Source organism: Monodelphis domestica, chromosome 1 (genome assembly GCF_027887165.1).
Source record: "Monodelphis domestica isolate mMonDom1 chromosome 1, mMonDom1.pri, whole genome shotgun sequence".
NCBI classification, from domain to species: Eukaryota; Metazoa; Chordata; class Mammalia; order Didelphimorphia; family Didelphidae; genus Monodelphis; species Monodelphis domestica.
Window position 1 is genome coordinate 704,982,534 of NC_077227.1, and position 26,513 is coordinate 705,009,046.

The window sequence follows — 26,513 nt, forward strand, 5'->3', positions numbered from 1 at the left end:
TAGGCAAGGGAAAGTAATTGTTCAAGGTCACCCAGCTAGAGTTAAGAATGACATGGCACCTTAGCCTAAATGAGTCACTCTCCTCTACTCATCCATTCAATCCTGAAGCATCTGAATGACGAGGCACTGCGCTAGATACTGAGGTTACAGGCATCAAAATGAAATGCTTCTTGCCCTTGAGGAATTTACATTCAGTTGGAGAAGCCTATGTATGTATTTAGAGATAGCAGACCCTCACTCTAACACGTTTAGACCTGTAGAATTCTCTATAACAAGGGCTCCTCACCTGCTTTGTGTCTTCGATCCCTTGGGAGGTTTATGAGCACCCTCTCAAAACAATTATTTAAACGCATAAAATAAAATGTATAGCATTACAAAGGAAACCAGTTATGTTGAAATACAAGTATCAAAATACTTTCAAATAGGGTTATAGTTCCCCGAAATCTATCTTTCAGTGCCTTGGAGATTCATGGTCCCCAGATTAAGAACCCCTGCTGTATCATGCTGGCCTGGAAGGCTTTGCCTGTCTTTATTCATTGGACGTTTAAAAGATCCTGCAGCCAGAGCCAGACCTAGGAATTCTTGCACTGAGAACAAATTAAATGGGGAAGGGGAAGGCCCAGTGGTCTAAAGAAGTCATCGGCATACTTTATTGATCATCCAACCCTCCGAATAAAACGTTTTTGAACTTGCAATCTGAAGGTATTAAAATACTGAAACGTATCCATGAACTCATTGATTTGGAAATTCCTCCACTAATAGAGTTTACAACCCTTCCATGCCTACCCTTTGTAGAGATTGGAGAGAGAGACCTTTGGAATCCTACGCTTTGACTGACAGGCACTGCAGTGACAGTTTGCACAGCAAAGGACTGTGGGAGAGAACCCACAGTTGGCTGAGGAGAATTCTGGATAGCCCTGAGTCTTCTGATTCAGGACGGAGAGCTGTGAAGTTCAGTTCTGAGTGGCTAAGGGATACCCCAAAGCCTCGAGAGGACCCAGATTTCCTGCCTTTAGCTTCTGAAGCTGTATTCCCCAAGAAATCCATGCTATTTCCTCCACCTGCCAGCAAGATCTCTGTTCCTGAGGAGGAGCTAGAAAAAGACTCACAGAAAACCCTGAGCCCAGCCCTCTTGCTTCTTTCTTTTGGTCTCTCCTATCCCTCCTTGAACTGATTTGAGATTTAGTGATAAGGCATGTTAGCTTAGAGATAAATAGAGCAGTTCAGCTGGAAAGGGGCTGAGACACTTGAGGGCTTGGGCACGTGTCCCTTGATCCAGCTGCTGGGGGTTTGGTTGGCAGGGAAGCCTCTTCCCATTTTCCTTCAACACTTTTACCTTTTCCCATCAAAATAACTCCTCAGTATAAGTCAGCTCTGGGTTTGGTTTAACACCATAACAGGAGGGGTGTTGGGCAGTTTTTGAATCCTGTCCTTCCTGAGGCAAGACCAGTTGAGATCTGTCTCACAATCGCCACTGGGGTAGGTTGACTACAAACCCTCCTCAGAAAAGAGGGGAGGGAAACAGACATCTTTCCCCCTCTGCTTGTGCTCTCATTAGTGCTCAAGGGTTATTTGCTAACCTAATCAATAAATTCCTATTTTTTCCACCAGTCTCTCAAAATACTTTAATGATATTAATTTTTATGAATGTACATACACCAGTGGGGCAGCTAGGTAGTATAGTGGATAGAGTACTGAGCCTGGAGTCAGAAAGTCTCCTTCCTGAGTTCAGAGCTGGCCCAAGACATATTTATAAGCAGTGTGACCCTGGGCAAATCACTTAACCCTGATTGCCTCAGTTTCCTCATCTATAAAATGAGGTAGAGAAGGAAATGCAAACTACTCTAGTGCCTTTACCAAGAAAACCCCAAATGGAGTCACTAAGAGTCAAACACAACCAAAACTACTCAACAACAACATACATACATACATACATAATAGATAGTAATGATCACATGAAAAAAATCTATTAGAAAACTTAAAAGAGCAATTGATGAGTCAATTCTATACTCCCCTCCTCCACAAAAAACCAAAACCACCTCAACTGACACCACCCAACCCTCCCCTCAAAATTTACAGAATAGGCAGAAATTTTAGACAATTTCCTGAGATGGAAAAAAAAAATCTTAGCAATAAGAAACACTTGGTCAACTTAACCGAAAAAATAAGAGTGGGACTTAGCCGTGAACAAAACACATCTGAGAAATGGGCTGAGATAGAGCGGGATTCCACCAGGAACGCTGGAAAATAGAACAGGCATCATTTTTCTACCGGTGATATCACTATCTTCTTCCCCAGCTTCTATCTCTGTCTTTGATGGTCTTTCAAGGGCCAACTCAAGGGCTACTGTTGACCTCAGGGGACTCTCTTAATCCCAATGACTTTGGGTTTCCTCATCTGAAAAATGAGGGGGCGACCCTCAGCTACCTCTGAGATTCCTTCTATTGTCATGCAGGAAGGTCTGTGAACTTGGAGGGGGGATCAATATTTTAATAACTGCATTGCTATGTAATAGGGTCATACATGTAAAGTTATATGTCTCTGTATGTGTGTTTGCATAGACATGTACATGTACATGTAGGGGGTGGTATGTGTGTGTATGAATATTGGGAGCTTGCATGTGTAATCCTAGGTATCTTATTTGATGCACTTAAAAACATAATTATGAGAAAGGGTCCCCAGATTCTGCCCAAAGGGGGATGGTACACAAAGGAAAGGTAAAGAATTCCTCATGTAGGGACAGCTAGATGACTCAGTGAATACAGAGCCAAGCCAAGATATGGAAGTCCTGGGTTCAAATATGACCTCAAAGGCTTCCTGGCTGTATGACCCTAGGTAAGTCACTTAACCCCCTTTGCCTATTTGTTTTAGTACTGATTATAAGACCAAAGATAAAGGGTTAAAACAAATATTTTAAGAATCCCTTCTTTGTGAAACCTTAACCCCAGCTAGAAGAGATCTTTCCTTCTCACTTAAGTCTGTTCAACAAGCAGTTATTCAACAAGCTACAAAAACGAGACACCCCCTATCCTGAGAGAGCTTCCATTCTACTTATCAAAAATAAATGGCCACCTGCAATGGACAGGGGAGTTCTCTGGGCATGATTCCCTCCCCAATCTTGCTTGTTTGACTTCTTGGTGTTTCCAAGATTTTGTGCATCATATGGGACAAAGTAGGTGCCTGATACATATTTCCTGAATCAAATTAAATACAGAAGCCATGGAAAGAAATTCTAAATTAAATAAATAAATAAATTTTACATAAAAAATTAAATGTATAAAAGAAAATGAAAATACCCTTTTTTTAATTACCAGAGAAAATAAGTACTCATTCATTGGGGAAAAAATAAATGTATTAGGGGCAGCTAGGTGGCTTGGTGAACCGAGAGTCAGGCCAAGAGATGGGTGGTCCAGGGTTCAAATGTGACCTCAGATACTTCATAGTTGTGTGATCCTGAGCAAATCACTTAATCCCCTTTGACCAGCCCTTATCATTCCTCTGCCATGACACAAATACACAGTATTGGTTCTAAGATGGAAAGCAAGGTTTTTTAAAAAATAAAATGTATTTTTTTTAATATTAGCACTGGGAACAGCTGGGTGCCTCAGTGGATTGAGAACCAGACCTAGAGATGGGAGGTCCTGGGTTCAAATCTGACCTCAGACACTTCTTAGCTATTTAACCCTGGGCAAGTCACTTAATCCCCATTGCCTAGCCCTTACTGCTCTTTTGACTTAGAACCAATACACAATATTAATTCTAAGACAGAAAGTAAGGATTTTTTTTAAAAAATAGTAGCATTATTAAGGTGCCACAATGTTCAAAAAGCAAGGTTGAAAAGGATACCACTGAGACAGAAGTGACTTGGTCATCTAATGGACATTGACCAGGCATGGAGGGGATCAGTGATGGTGGGTTGCTGGCTTTACCACCTAGCCATAGGATAAGAATGTCCAGGCTGGTCCAAACTCTCACTGCCCTCACTTGTCGTGCCTGCTGTTGGAGGCTGAGTCCTATTCATCTTGCCCTAAGATCAGGAGGGCAACCTGCAGCCTTGGCCTGTGCTTGGTGGAAGCAGTGGACCCAGAAGCAGTCATGGCTTCTCTCTTGCTTTAAATTTTGTATGAATGGGGCAGCTGGGTAGCTCAGTGGATTGAGAGCTCGGCCTAGAGATGGGAGGTCCTAGGTTCAAATCTATCCTCAGACACTTCCCAACTGTGTGACCCTGGATGGACAAGTCCCTTAACCCCCACTGCCTAACCCTTACTGCTCTTCTGTCTTGGAGCCAATACACAATATTGACTCCAAGACAGAAGGTAAGGACTTAAAAAAAATTTTGTGTGTGTGTGTGTGTGTGTGTGTGTGTGTGTGTGTGTGTGTGTGCATGCGCGTGCTGGTGTAGGAGGGAAAATATTGGTGGTTTCCATTAAGTGGTTCTAGCCAAGATGTGGAGGCAGAGAAGAAAATGTTGAGTGGTTGTGGTGAGGGTTGAGTATGTTCCACCATCTCATTGGCCATCTGCATACCTCTCTGGATGGTCTCACCTCAAGACACAGGAGCACCTTTGGAGACCATTGGTCTACAGTGGGGAGTAATCCTATAAAAAAGAGCAGTGGTTATTGAGGGACAGTGTCAAAAGGAAGTCTGAAAGTGGCATTGGGGATCAGGGGACACCCCCAGTCCTAGTTGCATAAGTGTGTATGAAAGAAGTTAACCAGTCTCAGGGAGGGTCCCAAGCAACATTGATGTCTTTGGGGGAAAGGTAGGCATCAGTGAACACCAAAGGAAGAAGGGAATATGCCAACAAGAGAGGAGGTTCTGGAAAGCAGAGGAAGGCAAGAAATAGGACTCAAAAACTGAGTCTGTTCTTTTGGAGAGATCGTTCATCTCCACTAACCCCCTTGCTGTACCCAAATCAGGCACCAAATTGGCAACAATAGGTCCCATGAAAGGCAGGCCCTGGGAAAGAGTCTTGATGGCCATTAAATCTGGAGGGGTGGCCACTCAGGCCCAGGCAATTGAGCAAGCATCTCCCTGAGGTGTGCATCTGGATAGGGCTGGGAAAATATCTTCTTCTCATCCCCCACTAAAGGAAAGAAGCTCCCCAAGCTAAAGCAGCATATACACACACCACCACCACTACCACCACCATCGCCATGCTAGTTTTGCCTCCAGCTTCTATTTCAGGAGTAAAATGTCTAAAGACTCAGTCCAGGGGCAGCTGGGTGATTTGGTGAATCGAGAGCCAGGATTTGAGTCAGGAGGACCTAGATTTAAAGCTAACTTCTGATACTTCCCAGCTATGTGACCCTGGGCAAGTCACTTAACACCCAACTGCCTAGCCCTTACCACTCTTCTGCTTTAGAACAGATATTTGAATCCATTCTAAGATAGAGGGTAAAGGCTAATTTTTTTAAAAAAAAAGACTCTGTCCAGGAAGCAGCATGGCATGGTGGGAAGTACACTGGGTGGAAGTCAGGAGGTCCATGTCAACTTTGGCCAAATACTCATCTTTTCTGTACTTCAGCCCATAGAATGAAGATGCTGAGCTATGTCCATTCTGCCCCACAATCTCTTCATAAGAATTAAATGAAGTGGTGACTGGGAAAGGGCTTTGAATAGTTCAAAGAATTCTAGAAATGTGAGATTAACTAATGATTCCTATTTAATGGGGAGTTCGTCTGCTACAAAGTAGTAATAGCAAGTCGTATTACGTAGCACTTAAAGGTGTGCAAAGCACTTTCTGTACAGTATCTCACTGAGGTAGCATAACCATCCTGTAATGTAGGTAGTCTTATTGTTCATGATTTTACAGATGAGGAAATTGAGGGTCACAGAGATGAGTACATCTTGAAGACAGCATTTCCCTTGGGTCTTCCTAACTTCAAGTCCTGAATTCTATCCACTGTATTCCCCAGCTGCCTCTAAAGAGGGTCCTGACTGGATTTATATTACATGGGTTCAAATCCTACCTCTAATACCATGTGAATGACACTGAACAAGTAAATCCTTTAACCTTTATGGGCCTCAGTTTCTTCATCTATAAAAAGGAATGGCTGAATTAGTCTCTAAATGCCTTTCTAAGTGCAGGGGTTGGAAAAGACCTTGGACAGCAACTACTCCAATGCCATCTGGGGTCCAACTAGGTTAAATAAGCCAGCAAGTGACAGAGCCGGGACTATCTTGTCTCGCAGTCCGCTGGTTTAATTTGTTTTCACTGATTAGATGTTTAGTTGGCTATAAAGAGCTGGGTTGTGCCTGCAGTCAGAAAGGCCAGAGTTCAAATCCAGCCCCAGCTATATACTAGCTGTGTGAACTGGGCATGTCATTCAATCCTTCTCAGCCTCAGGGATCTCATCTATAAAACGGTAATAATAATATCATTTAGCTCCCAAAATTGTTGTGAGAATCCAGTGAAAAAATCAGTGCAAAGCCCTTTGCAGGCCTTTGAGAGTCATGTAAATGCTCACTCTTGTGTCCTCCACAGCCAACCTGCTGGTTTCCACATTTCCCATCCTTACCGGTACAATCCTCTCGTTTCAGGCTCTGTCTGGAAGTATGAGAAGAGCCCTTGCCACAATTGCCTGCCCACGTCTTTGGAGAGATGAGCACGTGAGCAGGGACAGCTCCCGGTTACCCTTGGCCAAGAGCCTCCTCTGAGATACTTGGAACTGAGGGACCATGCCTGGAGAGAGAGAATCCATTCGTGAGGATCCCAGGGCTGCCAGTCCCTTCTAGCCCTGCCCTTCCCCAGTACCATGAAGGGAGAGACACAGCATGTCTATTCCATTAAGGATCCTGAGCCCAGCTCCAAAGAGCAAGGCAAGGACTTTGAATGTCATGGTAGATTGGAAGGAGGGGAGCTCAACAGCCCCCAGGCTGATGGACTGCCCAAGGCAACCTCCCCCTTTAGCATCAAGGACAAAGAGCCCCACGGCCAAAGGGAGGCTGTGATCAGACCACAGCAGGCTGGGAAGATTGACTTCAAGTCGCTCCACAATCGGCCAAAGTTGCTAAGTAATGGCCCATGGAGCACTGGGAAGGGGGCTGTCCAGTCTCCCACAGGAAAGAGCAGGGTCCGGGAGAAAACCCGACGCTCTGGGAAAGGGGAACGAGGCCAACACCAGCTCTACAGGCTCACCATCGCCAACTCCCGAGCCAACCCCACCATTGGCATTGCTTACCCACAACAGAAAGTCACCCCGCCAAAAAAGTTAGAGGCCGGCAAGAGGCCTGCCTCGGGGAGCTACCGCTTCAACGTCCCCAGCCTCCCAGAGCGTGAGGCCGAGCTCCAGCAAGAAGAAGTTGGCTTCAACAGGTACTTCCAGGAGGCTCCCTCCAGCCTTACCTCCACCAACTATACCTCACAGGCCCCCACCACCACACACCCACATCACAGCAGGAAGGAGCCTCCGCCGGACAGCCCCAGCCTGGGCAGGCCGCCACACTATTTGGAGTTCCAGGTCCACAGGGCTGGCTCCTGGCCTTCCCCTGAGAAGAGCTTCCCAGGTGCTAACTATGATGTCGCCCCTGCCAAGCCATGCCCCTTCCCCGAGGGCAGCAAATCCAGCACCCATTGTTTTGTGCCATTTCAATATCCATTGCAGGTGTCCGAGCCTTTCCCTGTCGAAGCTCCCAGCCAAGAGTACGTGGGCGCTTCCCTGGCAGCTCACCATGGGGCATTTGTCTTTCACGCTTCTTCGAGGGACTGGCAGGAAGACCCCCTGAACAAGGGTTCCTTTGACAGTCTGTCCCAAGAAGGCCGGGCCTATTCACTCCCTTCGCAGTCCACTCCGTTTCTGCATCCACAGACTCAAGGAGCTCAGCTTCCATCCCCTCTGCCCTCTTACAAGGGGCATGGAGACCCTCCCCCTGACCTGAATGGTGCTATCTCTTCCTCTGGTGCTAACGACCAAAATCCAACTCCATTCCTAGAAGGCCAAGGCATTTTCTCAACAAGTTTACATGGTAGCATGCCCAAAGGTGTCACAAAGAGGCAATCCTCAGCAAAAACCAGGATCCCAAGCCCCCGGATGCCCATGCCAAGTAACGCTCTTAGAAGGAACATACCACAGAACTCACTGCCCCAAGTGCACTTTCCAAACAAAGTCTTTGGAGGTTCCCCGGCCAATGGCATGAGCCCATCTTCCATGCCTTTGGACAAGGACGGTTCCATGGTGGCCGAGAGTCACTCCAAGGGGGCCCAGTCGTGGGATGGAGGCAATAAGACGTTTACTACAATAGACCCAAACTCAGCACCTTATTCCACCACCACCACCACCGCTGCTGCTGCCGCTGCTGCTCCTCCTCCTGCTTCCAGTGTTGGGAATCAGTTCTCTTTTGAATGCCAGACTAGTGCTGAGCAGAGGCCCCATGTTCAAAAGGGTGCCCGGGTAATGTGGCAACAGATTCATCTCAACCCTGCCATGCCTACTCCAAACCGAATTGAACCCTCAAGACAGTTAAGCAGCCAAAAGCTTCCCTTCCCTCCAGGCACATCTGAATGGCAAGGAGTGGGCAAGATCTCAAAGACAGCCCACCTGTCCAGCCCTCCAAGCTATCCTGGGAAGATCCTTGGGGCTGGGGAAAAGATTGTAGTCCAGAGAAGTGAGCCCATCCACCTAAATGGGGGCCCTGCTGGCATTTATCCCTACGAAGGGATGAAGGAAGCCAGCTCTCCTTCCTGTGACCCCAGGACCAAACCCTTGTTCTTTGGGATGGGCCAACCTCAGGCCTCACCCAGAAGAGCTTCCAAGCTTTCTTTGGCCCTGCCCCCACCAGGGTTAGCAGCAACTTCTCCAGCTGAGTCCCCTCTGCCCTCACCGGTCCCCAATCCCACAAGCAATAGCACTTGTTCCTCTCTTTCGCCCCTGTCTACCAGTCCTGTTAATCATAGCTCAGAAGAGAGCCAGCTTCCAGTCCCTCTTGGCCCTTCCTCCTACTTCCAGCCCCCCATTCACCCAAAGGAGAACAAGACATTCCACTCTCCAGACCCATCGAGGGACATTCCCATGCCTTACCCATCTGAGAACATCAAGGCATTTCCTTTCCCTGCAGATGGACCAAAGGACGAAAGCCTCTTTAAATGCCTTCAGGAAAGTCAGTTTCCCAGAGCAGTGGCTGATGTCGGCAAAGCAGGTCTGGACAGCTTCGAAGGCGAGCTGCCCCCCTATTCCTCCCATCACTTCCTAGCTAACTCAATCAGCAGTGCAAGCCTGGATCAGCTGGATGTGCTGCTCACCTGCAAACAATGTGACCAGAACTACAGTAACCTGGCCTCCTTCCTGGAGCATCGGCAGTATTGCGGTTTACACTCGGCATTCCTGACAGACATGCGAGATGGCTCAAGACCCGCTGAGAGCCGAAAGCGCCCTCCAGACCCCCTGAGGACTCCCCAGCCTGGGTCTGGGCTCACAGTGCCCAAGGGATCTTCCGATCCCCACTCACATTTGCTCAGTCCCAACAAATCTGCTGACTTCATTTTAGATGGGGAGAACAAGGGAGAAAGCAAAGAGGACTCCTTAAAAGGAAACTTCTTTGCAAATTCCTTGTCTCTTACGGCATCCGATTTGGAGATAGAGGATGCTAAATTGGATAGCCTGATCACAGAGGCACTGAATGGCCTCGAGTACCAATCGGACAACCCTGAGATTGACAGCAGCTTTATTGACGTTTTCACTGATGAGGAACTGTCTGCCACCAAAGGGCTGGCCACCAGCCAGTCTTACAAGACCAAGGAAGGAGCAGGACCTGAAACCAAGCCCAAATATGTGGTCCCAGATGGAGGGCAAGGGCCTCCAGCCCAAATAGCTAGTCACTGTGAAGAAGGCTACCTGACCAGGCGTAGGAGCCAAAGCAGACTTGCGGAGCAGCTGCCCCCTGAGAAAGAAAGGACGTGCAAAGCAAGGGAACGGGGTAGGGGGAAAAGAGTTAGTCTGTACAGGAAAGAACTGACTCCTGTTGATCCCCTGGGAACAGGAGAGAGTAAAGTGGGGAAAGCAAGCCGAGGGAGGCCAAGGAGGAAGTTCAGCAAGACATCCTCCACTCCACCTCCTACAAGGAGGCCAAGCTCAAGGGAACTCAGAAAACAACCCCGAAAAAGCAGCCCTGATTCAGACCCCGATGGCCAAGGCCAGGATGAAATAGCTAACACACATTCGGGACCCAGGAGTCCTAAGAGGCACAAATTTTCAAAGAAGGAAGGGAAGAGGAGGAAAGCTCGAAATGGTACCTGGAGCAAAGAACTTATTCATAAAATCGTACAGCAGAAAAACAAGCCACATAAACTACAAGTTAAGAACAGCCGAATCATGCAGTTCTCCCTAGTGACACCAAAGCCTGTCCCCACAGCCAAGAGCGGGCAGTTTGGAGAATATGATTACATCTCTGATTCTGATGAGGAAGGAAAAGGATGCCCTCCGACTTCACCTAGAAAAGGGCAGTTGGAAAATTCCAGCATCAACGGCAGGCCCAAACACAACTTTTTCAGACAAAAGCAAGGGGAAAAGGAACCAGGCCAGAGACGGGGAGGAAAGAGATGTCGGGATTTTCAGAAGGACCCTACTGATGAAGCAGGAAATAAGAAAGAGAGTATGTCCCTGGGCTCAGAAAAGGTTTGTCAGCCTTCCCCTGGTGATGACCAAAGCACAAATCTGACCAACACGATAGAGAGAAGATCCCAAAGCACTGAGAAGGGAAATTCTGACAATGAAAAGGAAAGTGTCTGCGAGATAAGGAGTCCAAATGACTCTGACCACACCTTCCCTCTTCCAGCAGGACTTCCACAGCTCCCCAGCCATGAGCACAGTCCAACAGAAAACTACCCATTGCTAGAAGACTTCTCCAAAAAGAACAAGAGACAGGGCGTGGCCAAAGCATTGTCAACTAGAACCAAGCTCCTACCAAGTAGCAAGACCAATTTTTCACTGACCAATTACATAGATGAAAATGGAAAACCTATAGCCAAAGACAAAACGATGCAAAGTGAAGAAAGTATAACCTCCAAACCCAATCAGACGAGCAGCAATGAAAAGGCAGCCACAAAGGCCAAAATGGGAGGAACTCATTTTGACATGGTGCCACAGGAAGTCTCTGAAAGTCCAGTTCCATCCACTTTGCAAGACACCACCCAGAATCTTGAACCTCCATTTTCTCCATTCAGTGGGGGCACACTGAAGTACCAAACTAGAGAATTAATTAATTCCTCCCCAGTTTCAAACTCTATGGATATCAGTTACACAGAAGCCAGCATGGAGTATTTAAAGAACCATGACCCCAGTATAGATCCTAAAGACTTTGCCATCCCCACTGGCTGTTTTAATGGGGATCCCATCAAGATTATGCTCTCTAGCAAAGGTCACGATTCTTATGAGAACACCAATAATGAAACATCCCCCAGGCAAAAGGATTTATCAGATAATTATGATGGCAACTTATATTCAAAACCTTTAGTCCTGGAGGCAGCCCATGTAGAAAACATGTACCTGGGTCAGGATGACACCAGCTCCAATGTCTTTGAGCCCACATCCTCCAAGATTTCACCTTATGTAACAGAATCTGAACCAGGCAAAGTTTCTCCCCCACTGAGCTTTGATTCATCATCTATATTTGGTGGCCTCCCTGTGGCTGGGTTTGACACTCCTCTCTATAGCAGCATGTCCCCCAGTAAGGTCAGTTACATTCCCTTTGCCTGCGAGAGCACCTCCCCAAGCAAACCTTCTGAGCTTGAGCAACCGTACCCTTCATTTCTCCATGAAAAAGACTGGGGTCTAGAAGAAGTGTCACCAGTCCTATCTGATGACATGGGCCGTTTTCCTGACCTTTCAGTGGAAAAATCATTAGAGAAGAAATTTCCCAATGAAGGAACTGTGACTCCTGGCCAAATCCCTTTGCCGGGAAAGATAGAAGACTATAATGTACCTTTTATGAATAACATGTCAGAGGATGAACTGGAGATCAAGCGACTGGTCACAGAATTGGAAAGTGAGCTTCAGACCAGCAAACTCGACGAGGCAGCGCCTGGAGTCTTACAGTCTCCAGAGCACTTTATTGCTCTGGATGCACCTGAAACAACTAAACAGTTCTCACCTTCACCTCTAGGGCAAGAACCTGAGCATGAGAAGCATTTGTTCTTGGCCCACGAACTCACCAGTCTTGAGGGTGCAGATCTCATAGCAGCCAAAAGTCACAGTGACCCAGATTCAGGTGAGGAGAAAGAAGCAGTGGGTGGCATGGATGGAGACTATGGAAGTCATCAGGAAAGCTGGCCGTGCACCATATCATTTGACCCACTGGCAACAGGCATACCCTCAAACACACATGAAGATACAGTCACTCTAAATCCTTTTGGTTCACCATTGACTTGTCACCAGTTTCAGCTTGAGCTCCAGGAATCTGAGATCTCAAAGCAGATCAGCTGCCCTGAGGTAGAAAATGAATCTTTCATTGGTGCTAACTCCTCCTTTTCCAATGTGTCTGAAAAGTTAGAGCCTTTAGCCTCTGCAGAGAGCTTGACAAAGAGCAGCCCCATCCAAGAGTCTATAAGTTCTAAAAACAAGGAAGCTAATGAAATGAATAAACAAGATCCCCTACAGATTCTTCCAAGAAAAACTAGAGAAGACATGTTTCCAGACCCACATGAGATGGCTCAGACCCTCAGTGAGCCCCCTGAGCTGCAAGCATTTGGCAATCATTTGAAATCTGAAATGGGTTTTCGGGATGATTGTGTTCCGGTTCTAGACACTGCCTCATCTTCTGATGCCAGAAACTTCAACACCTCAGAAAAAAATACCTTAAAGAAAGTAAATAGGGCAGAAACTCCTAAGAGTACCATCATTTCCCCTCACAGCGAAGAGGAGTCTATCTTGGAGGGGAATGAGGAGGCTGGGGCTTCAGTCTCTTATCCTCTGCTGCCCATCTGTGAGAAGGCTGGCAAAGAGAAAGCCTCATTATTTGAGGTGCTGAGTTTGGCCAAAGACTCAGTTCATAGTGATGAGACAGTGCTGGCATCCCAGAGTTCAGCAGTGAATCCCTTACAAGAACTTCAGCTCTTTGTAGCCAGGACGGTCCAGAGTAATGAGGAAGAAAAAATGCCCTCTTGCCTCACAGAGCTACTCTCCACCAGTCTTCAAATCCCAAGTACCAGCCCTTCTAATATGAAAGGGGAAGGTCAGGAAGATGAGCACATGGCCTGTGGTCACAATGTTATCAATGGAGTCATAGAAAGTGGGCAAACATGTCTCACTACTACAGTAGGAATTCAGCTATTCCCAGAGATAGATGGAAATCTGGGATCGCTCAGTGAAACAGAATCATTCCCTGCAAAGCAATCCAAAATGGGGAGCCCCAAGGCACAAAATCAGGTAGCCCAGCTACATCAGAGCCCAGAACCAGGTGACCTTCACATCTGCCCAGATGACATCTCACAAGACACCGATCCTTCCCTTTTCAATATTGCATCTGACTCCCAAGTGGCCAAATTGACAAAAAAGGAAGATCAACCCAATAGAGAGCTAGAGCAAGAGCACAACATAGCAAACTGGACATTTAAAAAGCACCAACAATCCCCATTAATCCCTGTCTCTCTTGAGGAAGCAGTATTAGGTGATGCAATTAAGGAAACACGAGGCAAAGGCAATGCTTGGGGGAATGAGGAGAAGCAGTTCCCTTCTGTTCATGAAAGCAAAAGGACCCCTGAGAAGTCCCCTGAGGTGCAAGTTTATTCCACACACACCAAGCACCACTTGGAGAAGGACCACTGGAAAGGCCAAACAATTTCTGCATCATTTGCAGAAGAGGCCAGTGTCTCTCCAAGACAGGGGCTTCAGACTCTTCCCTCAGGAAAGGACTCAGCCCTTGGCCTTCCTTTGGAGGCAGTGACTTCTGGCCAGGAATGTCTTCAAGATAATGAAGCTGAAAGCTTCCTGAAAATTATGGATGCCCAAGTTGAAAAAGATGAAGATGGTGCACTACCAAACAACCAATCAACACCTTCATCTTTGAAGGAAAGCATCTGCGATTCTGAGAAAAGTCTAGAGTGTAACCCTGCACAGAGCCCAGAGGAAAAGAACACTGGTGAAGACAGTCATTCACCTCAACCAGTATTTCAGGACCCTCAGAGCATCAAGATCTCCCTTTCACAAGCTGAAATTGGCAATGGCAGACACTATCTAGAGGAGGATATTTTAGATAACCAAGTGGAGCCCAGAGAAGAAGAACCAAGGACCTCCCCTATTCCCTTTGACTTCAGCCATGCTACATCATCTCCCCCAGAGAAGGACTCCTCCCAGAAGACACCAACACATGACTCCACCATTTCTTATATTCCACACTTGGGCCAGAATGATGTGGTCAGAAGAATACCCATAATATGTACCTGCATGGAGTTGGCATGCCCCCATCACAAGGAAAACCAATCGAGATCCCTCCCGGATGTGATTCTTAGTGTCCACTCCCGAGAGGAAATCAAAGACTACCCAGAGGGCCCCAGGAACTCATTGAGTAGCAGGGAAGCTAAAGTAAAGAAAAAGCTGAGTTCTCAACAAGAAATTAAAGCTAAAAGCAATGAAGAGGAGACCTTTTCTGTAGTTATGAGCCCTAAACTTACAGAGATTCCTGATACCAACACTGGGGACCCAGAGAATGTCCATCTTTTAGCAGTAACAGAGGTGAACTCATTCACTTCTGCCTCTCCAAGTGTGGCCCCAAGAAAGGACAGTTTAAGAACGAATCCTTCTAAAAGCCGCAGAAATGATCTGCCTGACCCTTCCACTGGTGGCATGCAAAGCCACCTGGATCCCATTCAAGAAAAGATTAAATTGCAAAAGGAGCCATTGTCTTTGAGGAATGGCCAGTGGAAAAGAAGTCCCCCACAGTCAAATGATCAACAAGTCACATGTGATATCTGCAACTTGTCCTTCAAATCCAAACCAGGCTTGATGAGACACAAAGCTGTGAAACATCGGATAAAGAATGATAACACCTTGTTGCCAAATAAAACAACCAGATCTAGCTCAGCTCCTTTGGAAAAGGGAACAAAAATATCAAGGCACCGCTCTAAGAAAGCTATAACAATGAAAGAGAAGGCATGTAATTCACTAATGAACAGCAGCCCTAATCCCAGACCACCTCTGGAGAATGAGCCCAACACCCAAGAACTTGAGGAGGCCAGCTCGGGGCTAAGTGGCCCCAGGTTTGCAGCTTCTCCATTGACCCAGGAACTCCTTCACTCAGACCTGGTGAATGGCAAAGCAAAGACACAACTTCAGGCCTTGGAGCCTGGGAAATCAGACAAGTCACATAGGAGGAAGCCCAGTCCTAAAAAGTCAGACAGAAGGCGAAGAGGGAGAAAGCGCCAAAACAAAGACACTGTAGATTTAAACAGTGATTCAGAAGGGAAATTAGTTAGGAGAGTGAGAAAAAAGCAAGTGAAAAGATTCCCAAGGAAAAATGTGTGCATTGAGGCTTCAGAGTTGGAGAAGAATATCCCAGACATTTCTCCTGATATGATTTTAGATAGACCTGACACAAGTTCATCATTTTCCATGGCCAATTATCCTGGGCAGCCAAATAGTTCCCTCTTACCACAGGGGAAGGACTGGTCTTATTCTATCGAGCCATCTCTTAGTGCCAGACCAGTCCATGAGACTTTCAAGGATTTGGATGAAATGGGCAGCCAGTTACTGTTCACAGAAGAGACACTTGGCCAGAAGCCCTTCAGTGATCCGATGAGTAGTCAAGGGAGGATGGAGAGCCCATCAACAAGAGACCAGATCCAGGTTTCAGAAGAATCCTGGGAAAACAATTTCCTGAAGCCCAGAGAGGAAGAGCTGTGCAGTGTTTATAATGAGATGTGTGAAGATACTCATGGTATGAATGTTGAGGAATATGTCATGGACAGGGGGACATTAGAAGAAGGCATATTGGAAAAGCATGATTTGCCCTTGAAGCAGGCATCCTCAAGTCCTGCTAAGTCAGACTTGCCCTTGGAAGCTTCAGATCCAGAAAAAAGAAAAACTATAACAACCAATAGTCTACCCCAGGTCTTCTCAGAGGACAATGTGATGGACTCAGAAGCCCAGGACAAGAACAGGGGAGAGCAGAGTAAAGAGCCCTTCGTCAGAGATCAGACCAAAGTGGACCTACAGCACTTATTTGATGATGATGCCACATTTTCTCTTCTCTTCCCAAGGGACGATCACTTTTCCCGGAGAAAGTGCACCCGTGTTTATGGAAAGGGGCCCAAGAAACCCAAACCTGTTATAGAGGCCAGCAGCCAGGTGGTGGGATCCACAGAGATGTTCTCCATTCGCCTACCATCTGATCTCAGTGACACTGATTCTTTCTGTGTCACCCAGGAGGACCCCTGTAATTATGAGTCCATGTCTTTCCATGATGCCTTCCCATTGGACATGTGCCATGGGAATGACACCTGGTCTTTGAGTCCTGGCATAGAAGCTCCTAAGCCAGACAGGGAAATAGACAGTGACAACAAGACGGGCCTCAACCTCGATGATGATGAAATGTTGACTTATCTCTGCCCAAACAATCGGTTGGAAGCCATCCCCAACTTGCACATATCACCAGCTGTTTGGAATGACCTGGAAGTCTTGGATCATTGTAACGAAATGTCTTTCAAGTCACCTATGGAAGCTAAGAGTGAGTATTCTTTGGGAGAAGTGAGTCCTGAGCCCCCAGAGCTGGAGGTAGAGACCTATCCTGGCCATACTCAGAGGAACCCAGGCTCCCCAGAACTTCATCCCATTGACATTGAGCTGCTGAGCACAAAGTTTGAAATGAGAGACATGCATTTCTTTAGCACTTGTGAAGACTGTTCAGGCCAGTCTGACCCAAGCACTTTAAGTTTCAAGAAGAAGGCGAATGAGCACATCCCACCTAACAAACGAAAAGAAGAAGAAGGGAAAAGGGGAAGAAGTCGGAGTGACATGACCATCAAGACAAGAGAAAAGCACTATAAGTGTAAAGTGTGCTTCCAATGGTTTCTCACCCTGGGAGAACTGGACTTTCATAAGCTCACACACAACCCATCTCCTCCCCCAACATGCTACATGTGTGTTCAGAGGAAATTCAGTTCTAGGGAACAATTAAAGGAACATTTAAAAGGGAAGCATGCCAGGAACAAGGTAGGCCTTTGGGCCTGTGGCATGTGCCTTAAGGAGATCTCAGATGTCTGGATGTACAACGAACACCTACGAGAACATGCTGCAAAGTTTGCTCGGAAAGGTCAAGTTCAGAAATGCATGACAGGGTTGCCCACATGCTTTGGCGAGGACAATGCAGTTACTCAGTTCTTGAACACCATCATGAATCGGAAGCCAAGGCCCTCCAGAGGCAAGCGCTCTACTAGTAAAGGGAGCAAAGATCCCAAAGAGCAAGAATCCAAAGGAAGTCAAGACATCATGGAAGGCAGTGGCAAGAACAAGCCCTTGGCTCAAACCAACACTCCTGCCAACAGCAACTTCCCTACTGTGACCACTGCCTCATCCAGTTCTCCCAAAGTAGGGTCTCCTGATCCTGGTCCTAGTGGGGAACACCCTTCAAAAGTAGCCCCCATGCACCCCCAGTGCAAAGACCCCTCTAGGGATTGCCACCACTGTGGGAAGCAATTCCCCAAGCCGTTTAAACTCCAGCGTCACCTGGTAGTGCACAGCTTGGAGAAGATCTATATGTGTACTCGATGTCCCAAGTTCTACAAGGAGTCCCGTGAGCTCCGTGGCCACCTGAGCCAGGAGCATGGTGTGAAGGAAAAGCCGGAAATCAAGCACACCACGCTGTATGCATGTGAGCTCTGTGCTGATGTTATGCATGTCATCAAAAAGTCCTTCATTTGCAGCACGTGCAACTACACTTTCTCCAAGAAGGAACAGTATGAACGGCACATGGAGAAGCACCTAGCAGAAGGGAACCGGACTTTCAAATTCAGGGGAGTGTTGAGACCAGGTGTTGGGTCCAGAGATGGAAGAGAGAAGAAGAAAAAAGAAGTCACTTCCCAGGAGAGCATGCCACCCCATAAAAAGAGAAAGGTGACACTTCCCATCAGCCTTCCAGGACCAGAAGCAGAGGTGACACCAAGACCACTAGTTCATCGTGTTGGCAACAGCCCTGACTTGGGTGACAAGTCTCCCCCAGTTCTATATAAGTCCTTCTTGGAGGAAACACTTAACTCCCCAGAAAGACTGTCCGATGAAGAAAAACCTGAGCACCTGATAGGCTGCCTCTCTGACCACTTGGACAAAATAGAAGACTGTCCCCTTGAGCTCCTACAGTTACCTCCACCATGTCTATCCCCTCTCTCAGATTCTCCTCTCTCAGACATCCCAGTAGGATACAAGGAGAGTCAAAGTGTGCCACTGCTGTGCCCAGAAGAACCAAAAGTTGATTCCCCTCCAAGGAGCCCTACTCCTCTTTCAGAAACATGCAAGTTGGAACAAGACCTGCCTACACTTCCAATTGGAAGAAGCCAAGAAATTGAGGAAAATATGGCACTTCACCTGACCCCAGTACAAAACAGACATACCAATACTCGAGATAAACCAAAAATGAATGATGACAGAGAGACACCCGGCTATCTAGATTCTCCAGAACATACAACCAATGAGAATCCTTTGGTCAGGACAGGGAAGAAAATCTCCACATCACACAGCAACAAGACAGAGGCTCCATGGCCCAAAGAACCCCAGAGAGGCACAGGGAGTAGCCTCAGGGGTGCCACAGTGTCCCAAAAGGAAAGTTCCAACAAACTTAGTTGTACTAAGACTCCCCATTCTACACAGCCCCTCAAGGACCGAACAGCATCACCAATTCTAAACAGAGTCACCAAGGATTCAACCCCACAACGGAAAACTGCAATGAATCATGTCCCCAGAGAAGCAGCCTCTAGTACACCCTGTCCTGAAGATGGATCAAGGCCCACCACACTGAAAGCCAAGCCCAACCAGAGTCCTCAGGCAAAGGACAATGTTGGGAGCAATGTAAAAGAAGGAGGTTGTAGTCAACCAAAGCCCACCAGTGCCCAACTCAAAAGTGAAACATCCCTGTTACCAACTAAGCCAGACCACAAAGATCTTGGCATATCCTCTGAGAAGTCAGCTTTGAGCATCTCCACCAAAGGTTTCTCCAAGAGGCAAAAAGAATGCAAGAGCGTGGGGCACAAAGGAAGCTTGGTCTCCAGAGAGAACATTAAGGGTGATGGGAAGAAGAAGAAAGCTCCAGAGATGGGTAGGGGTGAAGGCCCAAGGAACTTGAAGAAAGCAGAGTGGGCAAGTAATAATGGTTCCATGCCATCCTCTAGGAGGCGTGGGACTCCGGACAACAGAGTGTCCAAACCCAGACCATCAGCGACAAGCAGCCAGCTCAAGAAAACCGTACCTGACCCTTACAACCAGAAGAAGGTAGAAACTCACCACCACAAAAGGAACACCAAATGCAAGAAAGGGATCTTGAGAAAATCTTTCCGGGAGGTAGTACCCAAAGGAACTCCCTCATCCCTCCACAGCCCTCAAAAGAGGGGTAGAACTGTCCAAGGTGCTAAACCTGCTGAAACTCACAAGTACAGGACAGTTGAATCCCAGAACAATCTCCTAAGCCAACTGTTTGGGCAAAAATTAACTAGCTTTAAAATTCCTTTAAGAAGAGATACTTCTGAGTAATTTATGAAAGTGACTTGTGCTGATCCTCAGCTGCCATGGAAGGCTTGGCAAGGGGGAAATGATCAAAGCATTCCATTCATCTGTGTAGCATGGTTTCTCTGTCTAGCTTAATTGAACTGCACTGCTGTCTCTGTGAAATAGTTTGCTTTGTGTCTACTAATCTTTTCTGAAACTCACCTGATTTCTCATGCAAATGCTGGGACTTTGATGTCTGATGATTTTCATGAACTAAAATTGTAATCGCTTTGGGCAGCCTGGATTGTCAAGAGCAATCCCTTTCTTGCAGAAGTGCTGAGGTCACAAGGGTACAGGCCAGCCTGGGCTCCCTTGGAGACTGGGTCTGGGTTATCTTTATACAAAGTACTTGAAGACATGAACTTCATTCCACGTGCGTCTTATTCGTAAGGTGCAGTACACTGTAGAAGGCAAACAGTCGACGATTTTGCACAAACTATCCTCTACAATGCATCTAATTAGAAACTGACAAAGCAGTACAGTTTTGTTATTGTTATTATTATTGTTGATGTTCTTAGAAATACAACCCACCCAGCCCTGTAAATGAAATTGGAGGGAGGGTGCAGAGCTTTCTGTTCAAAACAGTCATTCCCTGCGTAGCAAAGTTCCCATAATCTAGCCTTGACATTGAGTGAGCCCTCTCGTTTCAGACAGCGGTACCGTTATTTGACCACTGTAAATGCTGCAAATGGATGGAAAATGCCAGTTGACTCAAACCGCACCTTGAAATTTGTGACGAACTTTTTTCCATGTGGAAAATGGAGAGAACTGGGCTCACTTGCCACCACCGACTGGTGCTGTCTCCACAGTCCCTGAAAGCACCGGTTTTAACCTCTCTCACTGTATAAAGTTAGCAGCTCTAAGCATCAGCTCTCTAACTACACAGTTCCCGGTGCTATTTTCGTTCTTTAAATGTGAATACAGACTTCCTTGATTTCAAAGAAAAAAAGAAAGTGGTGGGGAGGAGGTGGGGTCCAAGAATGACTATTGGGACACACTTTGGCCTGAATGGAAAGGAAAGGAGAAAGACCAATGAGAAACCAGATCGTGAATGTCCCATTGCACTGGTCTCTCCACCAAATCACAATCACTTAAGGTTCTGTCATATTTAGCAGAGGGTACACACCCAGACTCTGCGATCTAAAAGAAAAACTCAGGTGCAAAGCAGCCCATGAAAGAAATGACTAAACCTAGGACTTCTTTTCCTGAGCTCCCAGATCAAGGAGGTGTATTTATGCACTGACACAATACAGAGTATGTGGCGCCTGGCCTTTTAAATGATTTAAAAAGAGAAGGGGGAAAAAAGAAGCTTTATTCTGTTCATGTGTATCTTTAAGATTCATTGTAATGTATTAAAAATTTTTACCTTGGGTGCAATGTCTATGTCAAAAGTTTTTATTTTGATATTTTGTCAGAGAGAGCAAACTGAGCAAAAGTTGCCTTTTATGATGTTGTATGTGTGCTATCTAAAGTGCCTGTTTAATATTGTTAAATAAAGTATGACATGGAACTAGGAGGTTGTCCTGGAAAACACACACACACACACACACACACACACACACACACACACACACACATACACCAAGCACAAACTCTGTAGCTGTCAGCCTGTATTTTCAGAGGAACTCCCCCATTTGTGTCTATTTTGGAGCTGCGCTTCTCATCACTCCTAATCCTCTGTCCATCCATTCTCTGGGCTAGCCAGAGAAATTTTCCTCTACTGAGATTTTTTAATGCTGCTGGAAAACTCTAATTTCTTTATTTTTATTTTCTATCTTAGTAACAACTCTAAAGCAGAAGGGCAAGGGCTAGGCAATTGGGATTAAGCAACTTGCCCTGGGTCACACAACTAGGAAGTGTCTGAGGTCAGATTTGAACACAGATCCTCCCAAATCCAGCTCTGATGCTCTATGCACTGTGACTCCTAGCTGCCCCAACTCTTATCTTTTTATAAGAAATCTAGTGAGGTCGCTATTTTTAAAGTACCCCTTCCCAGACCTCAAGGCTGACTTGCCCATATGAGGGCACCAATATCAACATGGCAGCCATCGTGAGGAAAAGCTGACACTGTGAGTTTTTATTGGAGTAGAAATGCCCATTGCCAACCTTCCTGCATGACTCAAAATTCACCGTGATCAATAATATCAATTTCCTCTTTTGCTCAAACTCAAGGATGACCCATGGCAAAACTGAGAACCAAACAAAGGTTATGTTTGGTACTCAATTCTACTTTTTCTGTCTCACCCCACCACCAAACCCTCCGGGCCCACAGTCTTCAGGTTCTGCCCTTCCTGTCCAGATGCTCTCCCTGAAAAATTCCTCCATGCTGAAATCAAACTCATTCCCCCTTTCAACATCCCACCTTGCCTCAACAGACACACACACTCCTCCCAGAGGAGATATTTGATTAATATTTTGTTGAATCAAAACTTCCCCAAATAGAGTTCACTTCTCTCAGGGACCTAGATACCTGCTTTGCAGGATAACACTACTATGTCCATGCTGGTGTTTAATGGCTGATAATGAATCGATATGTTCTCCTTCTTATCCTGGGCAAATTTATATCTTAATAGATGTTACAATGCCACAATGGAAAGCCATGGCTCCTATTAGTGGGAATTCCAATATGGTAAATTGGAGGAGTAGTTTTTGATTCAACAAAGAATTTTTGTTGAACAATTTATTGAATTTTCATTCAACAAAATATTAAGAGAAGATATTTTTGACTGCTGAGTTCCTTTCCCCAAAGCCAAAGGAGCAGCTTCCATATGGGTGGTCCTCATACACCATTCTGTCTGAGTAAGAGCAGCCTTGGAAGAGATGGTAAGTAACAAACAGAAGGAGCTGCAAATTCCTAACCCATAAATATATGCCATTATTGTCAATAAAAATTGGCACAACTCCAGTCTCTCAACTCTACCCGTAAATAAGTTGGTTGAGTCAACTCACTTGGCCAAATTTCTAGTATAATCTCCAGGTCAGTCTGAGCCTACATTTGGGACAAGGGTACCAATGTCTCTCATCCCAAATCCCTGGCATACACATTCCCAGGCCTGGCTTTTAAATGGCACATCCCATGCTAAGTACATCACCTGGCTCCATTCACAAAGTTCCAGTGCCAGAAATAGGAGAAAAGTGCTTGAGAACCTGTGAAAAGGGAAAGGTGACGGCCCTGCTTGCATCACCCAGTTAGGACTTCTATTGAGGCCTGAAACCAAAGATTGGGCCCCTCCCCCTTTGAGGATAAAACGTCTTACCTCTTCCTCACCAGGCCTTGCCCTCTTAGAACTGTTACTAGGTTTAAAACAATAAAATAAAAAAATAGTTACCTAGAGCTTCTTTCTCAGAGTTCAAGCCACTCCCATGAAAGACAGAGGGTTAGGTTGTCAGGAAAAGAATTTCCAGGAAGACAATCAGGAAATGAGAACTAAGAAACAACTGGGTAGATGTAGTAGTAGCAAAAAGGGGGGGGGGGGCAGCTAGGTAGCTCAGTGAATTGAGAGCCAGGAGATCCTGGATTCAAATTTGTCCTCACACACTTCCTAGCTGTGTGACCCTGGGCAAGTCATTTAGCCCCTATTGCCTAGCCCTTACCACTCTTCTGTCTTAGAACCAATGTACAGTATTGATTCTAAGACAGAAGGTAAAGGTTTTTTTTTTTAATCTATTCACACTGGGGAAAGGAAAAGCAATAAAACTCATTTCAACAAGCATTGATTAAAATAATTTCTCTAAGGCTTTGTGTTAGGCACTATGGAGGGCTATAGAAATAAGTCACACATCCTCTAAGTCCCTTCCATTGCAGATCTTATGATCTAATGGGGTAGACTGGGAGCATAAGAGATATAAGGAGAAAGCAGAAAATACCAGACTCTTCCCCAGTGTCCCCAGTCTCAGGGGTGGATACCTCATGTGCTGAGATGTAGAATTCAGAGCGCAGAGACCCAGAAAGCCAGAGCTAGTTTCATGTCTCAAAGTCACTTGTATTTGCAGTTTCCCCTTCTGTCAAATGAGAAGATAGATAGATAGATAGATAGACAGACAGACAGACAGACAGACAGACAGACAGACAGACAGACAGACAGACAGATAGATAGATAGATAGATAGATAGATAGACTATATATATATATATATATATATATATATATATATATATATATATAACTATGTATAGTTTTATATAGAGAGTTATAACATTCTATGATTCTATGAGAGTGCCTGGGACTAAAACTCCTTCACTTAGGGTGTCTGAAATCCCCACAATCCTTCAGTCCTTGTGCTTATGGCAGATCCTGCCTATGTTTATTTCCTATGTGGACAGAGATCTTGACCTTCCCATGCTTCCTCCTAGGGAATCGGGGTTTTTTCATCACCCATCCTCCTCCTTTTCTGTCCCCTCTCCCTTGCCAGGCCTCAGTGCCTTTCTCCTGCCCCAGCTATCCAAAGCTCCCCACTGAAACACCTACCCAGGCTTGTCTTTACCCACATTCCAACATTTCTCCTCTTTCCTCTCTCAACCCAAACCTCCCATTCCCATACTAGTACAAAAAAATACAATCTGATGAGCTCATTAGGCATTTCATATTCAGAAGTGGCCCAAAGACTTAGCCCTCCCAGAGGACTGTGTGTTTTGAGAGAGATTATTAACAGCGATTAATCTCTGGTTGGCAGTGGGAAGGGAACAGGTATTAAAATTAGAACCCACCGCGCCTAGCAGAACAATGATTCTTTTTTAAGAATTCTCTTACTTTCTGTCCTAGTAACAACTTCAAGAGAGAAGGGCAGGGATCAGCAAATGGGGTTAAATGACTTGCCCAGGGTCACACAGCTAGGACATATCTGAGGTCAGATTTTTTTAAAACCCTTGCTTTTCAACTTGGAATCAACACTGTGTATTGGTTCCAAGGCAGAAGAGCAGTAAAGGCTAGGCAATGGGGGTTAAGTGACTTGCCCAGGGTCACACAGCTGGGAAGTATCTGAGGCCAGTTCTAAACCTTGACCAAGACCCAAGGTCAAATTTGAACCCAGCTCCTCTGAACTCCAAATGCTCCCAGAACAAGGGTTCTTAGCACCCTATTTCTCAGACAGTTACCTAGAAAGCCCATGAAGGAATGGAACACAATACAAGTAAGTTTTAATGAGAAAAAAAAACAGGAGAAAGATCTGATGCAGAGAGTGCCTTATATGGAGTGCTGACCGTGCCCAGATTTCTAAGAATGGTAGCTCTAGGCAATGTGAGAACACTGGGTTTGTAAGCGATCTAGGATTACGGGCTAGGAGGTACAGAGTGGACAGGGAGAGGGCTAGACCTATTAGGAAAACATGATATGAAATCTAATGAACAACTTCTCAGAAGCCAAACTCTAGCAAGTAGAAAGTTGTCTGTTGTTCCAGTTTTCTAAAAAGGCAGGTGGATAGAAATGGCAAACTGTACGCTTGACTCCAATTACTGACAAAATTCTAGAGCCTGCTTTTGCAAAAGTGGTTAGTGAATGTCTGGGAAAGGAAGTAGAGATAGCAAGGAACCAGCATGGCTGCAGCATTTAGCACTTCTGCCTTTAATGAGATTTTTGCTTTGACTGTTCTCCCCAAAGTTCCAAGAATCTGGCACCTGTCAAATCTGCCCATCACCTTCAAATCCCCGATACTTCCTGTTCTCTGACTTTTCCCAGCACCGCCCTCCTATCCCCTACTTGTAGGGCTTCTTGACCTTTTCCTGTGCCCTGGGTCCCCCTGGCAGTCTGGAGCAGCCTACAGACCTCTTCTCAGAATAATTGTCTTTAATGCATAAAATAACTTACATGGGATTACAAAGGAGACCAATCATATTCTACTACAGTCATCACTATATATGTGTGTATGTATGTGTGATTATCCATCTATGTATATGTGTGTTTAGGTTCACAGACTATAAGATTACTAACCCTCATCCCACCTACTATACCTTGCCACCTCAGTGTCCTCTATTGATTTATCCCCCCATGTGATGCCCACTAACTATGGGATTACTCCAAGGCTCTGTCCTACTAAAAGACTCTCTATCTCTGTCTCTGACTCTGTCTCTGTCTCTCTTCTGTCTCGCTCTTTCCCTTCCTCCTTCTATCCTTCTTTCTTTTCCTCTCTCCCTCTCCCTCCTTCCATCTCTCTCTCCGATCCCTACCTCCAGCTCCAGTCACTCTCCTGAGTTTGAGTCCCATTGTTGATTGAACATTTCCAACTAGATGTGCCCAAAAAAACTCAAACTCGGTATGTGCAAAATAGAACCCATCATCTTTCACCCATAATCCACCCCTCTTGTTGTTTTTTTTTTAAACCTTTATCTTCTACCTTAGAACCACCAGTACTATATATTGGTTCCAAGGCAGAAGAGCAGTAAGGGCTAGGTAATGGGGGTTAAGTGACTTTCCCAGGGTCACACAGCTGGGAAGTGTCTAAGGGCAGATTCAAACCCAGGACCTCCAATCTCTAGGCATGGCTCTCAATCCACTGAGCCACCCAGCTGCCCCCTCCACCCCTCTTCTTAACTTTCCTGTTACCTTCAAGAGCACTAGTCAGCCAGTAAACACTTATTAAATGCCTACTATGTGCCAGGAACTGTGCTAAGCACTGGGGATACAAAAAGAGTCAAAAACATAGTACCCTGTCCTCAAGGAGCTCCCAATCGAATGGGAAAGACTATAAGCAAACAAATATGGACAAAAATCTATACATAAGATAGGAGTTAATAAGAAAGAGATGGCACCAGAATTAAGAAGAGTTGGGAAAGGATTTTAGTTGGGACTTGGTGGAAGTCAAGAAAGCCAATAGGCAAAGCCGAGGGGAGAGAGCA

The 26,513-nt window shown here is 45.9% G+C and overlaps 1 protein-coding gene across 1 annotated transcript in view; it reads left to right on the forward strand.

Moving 5' to 3' along the window:
* The window catches only part of ZNF469 (zinc finger protein 469), a 37,329-nt gene extending 16,134 nt beyond the window's left edge, over positions 1 to 21,195 (forward strand). Inside the window, exon 2 of the mRNA XM_056810692.1 lies at positions 6,544 to 21,195. Coding sequence (XP_056666670.1) covers positions 6,759 to 19,667 — 12,909 coding nt within the window. The 5' untranslated portion in view covers positions 6,544 to 6,758 and the 3' untranslated portion in view covers positions 19,668 to 21,195. The remainder of the gene's footprint in view (positions 1 to 6,543) is intronic.
* The last annotated feature ends 5,318 nt before the right edge of the window (positions 21,196 to 26,513 follow it).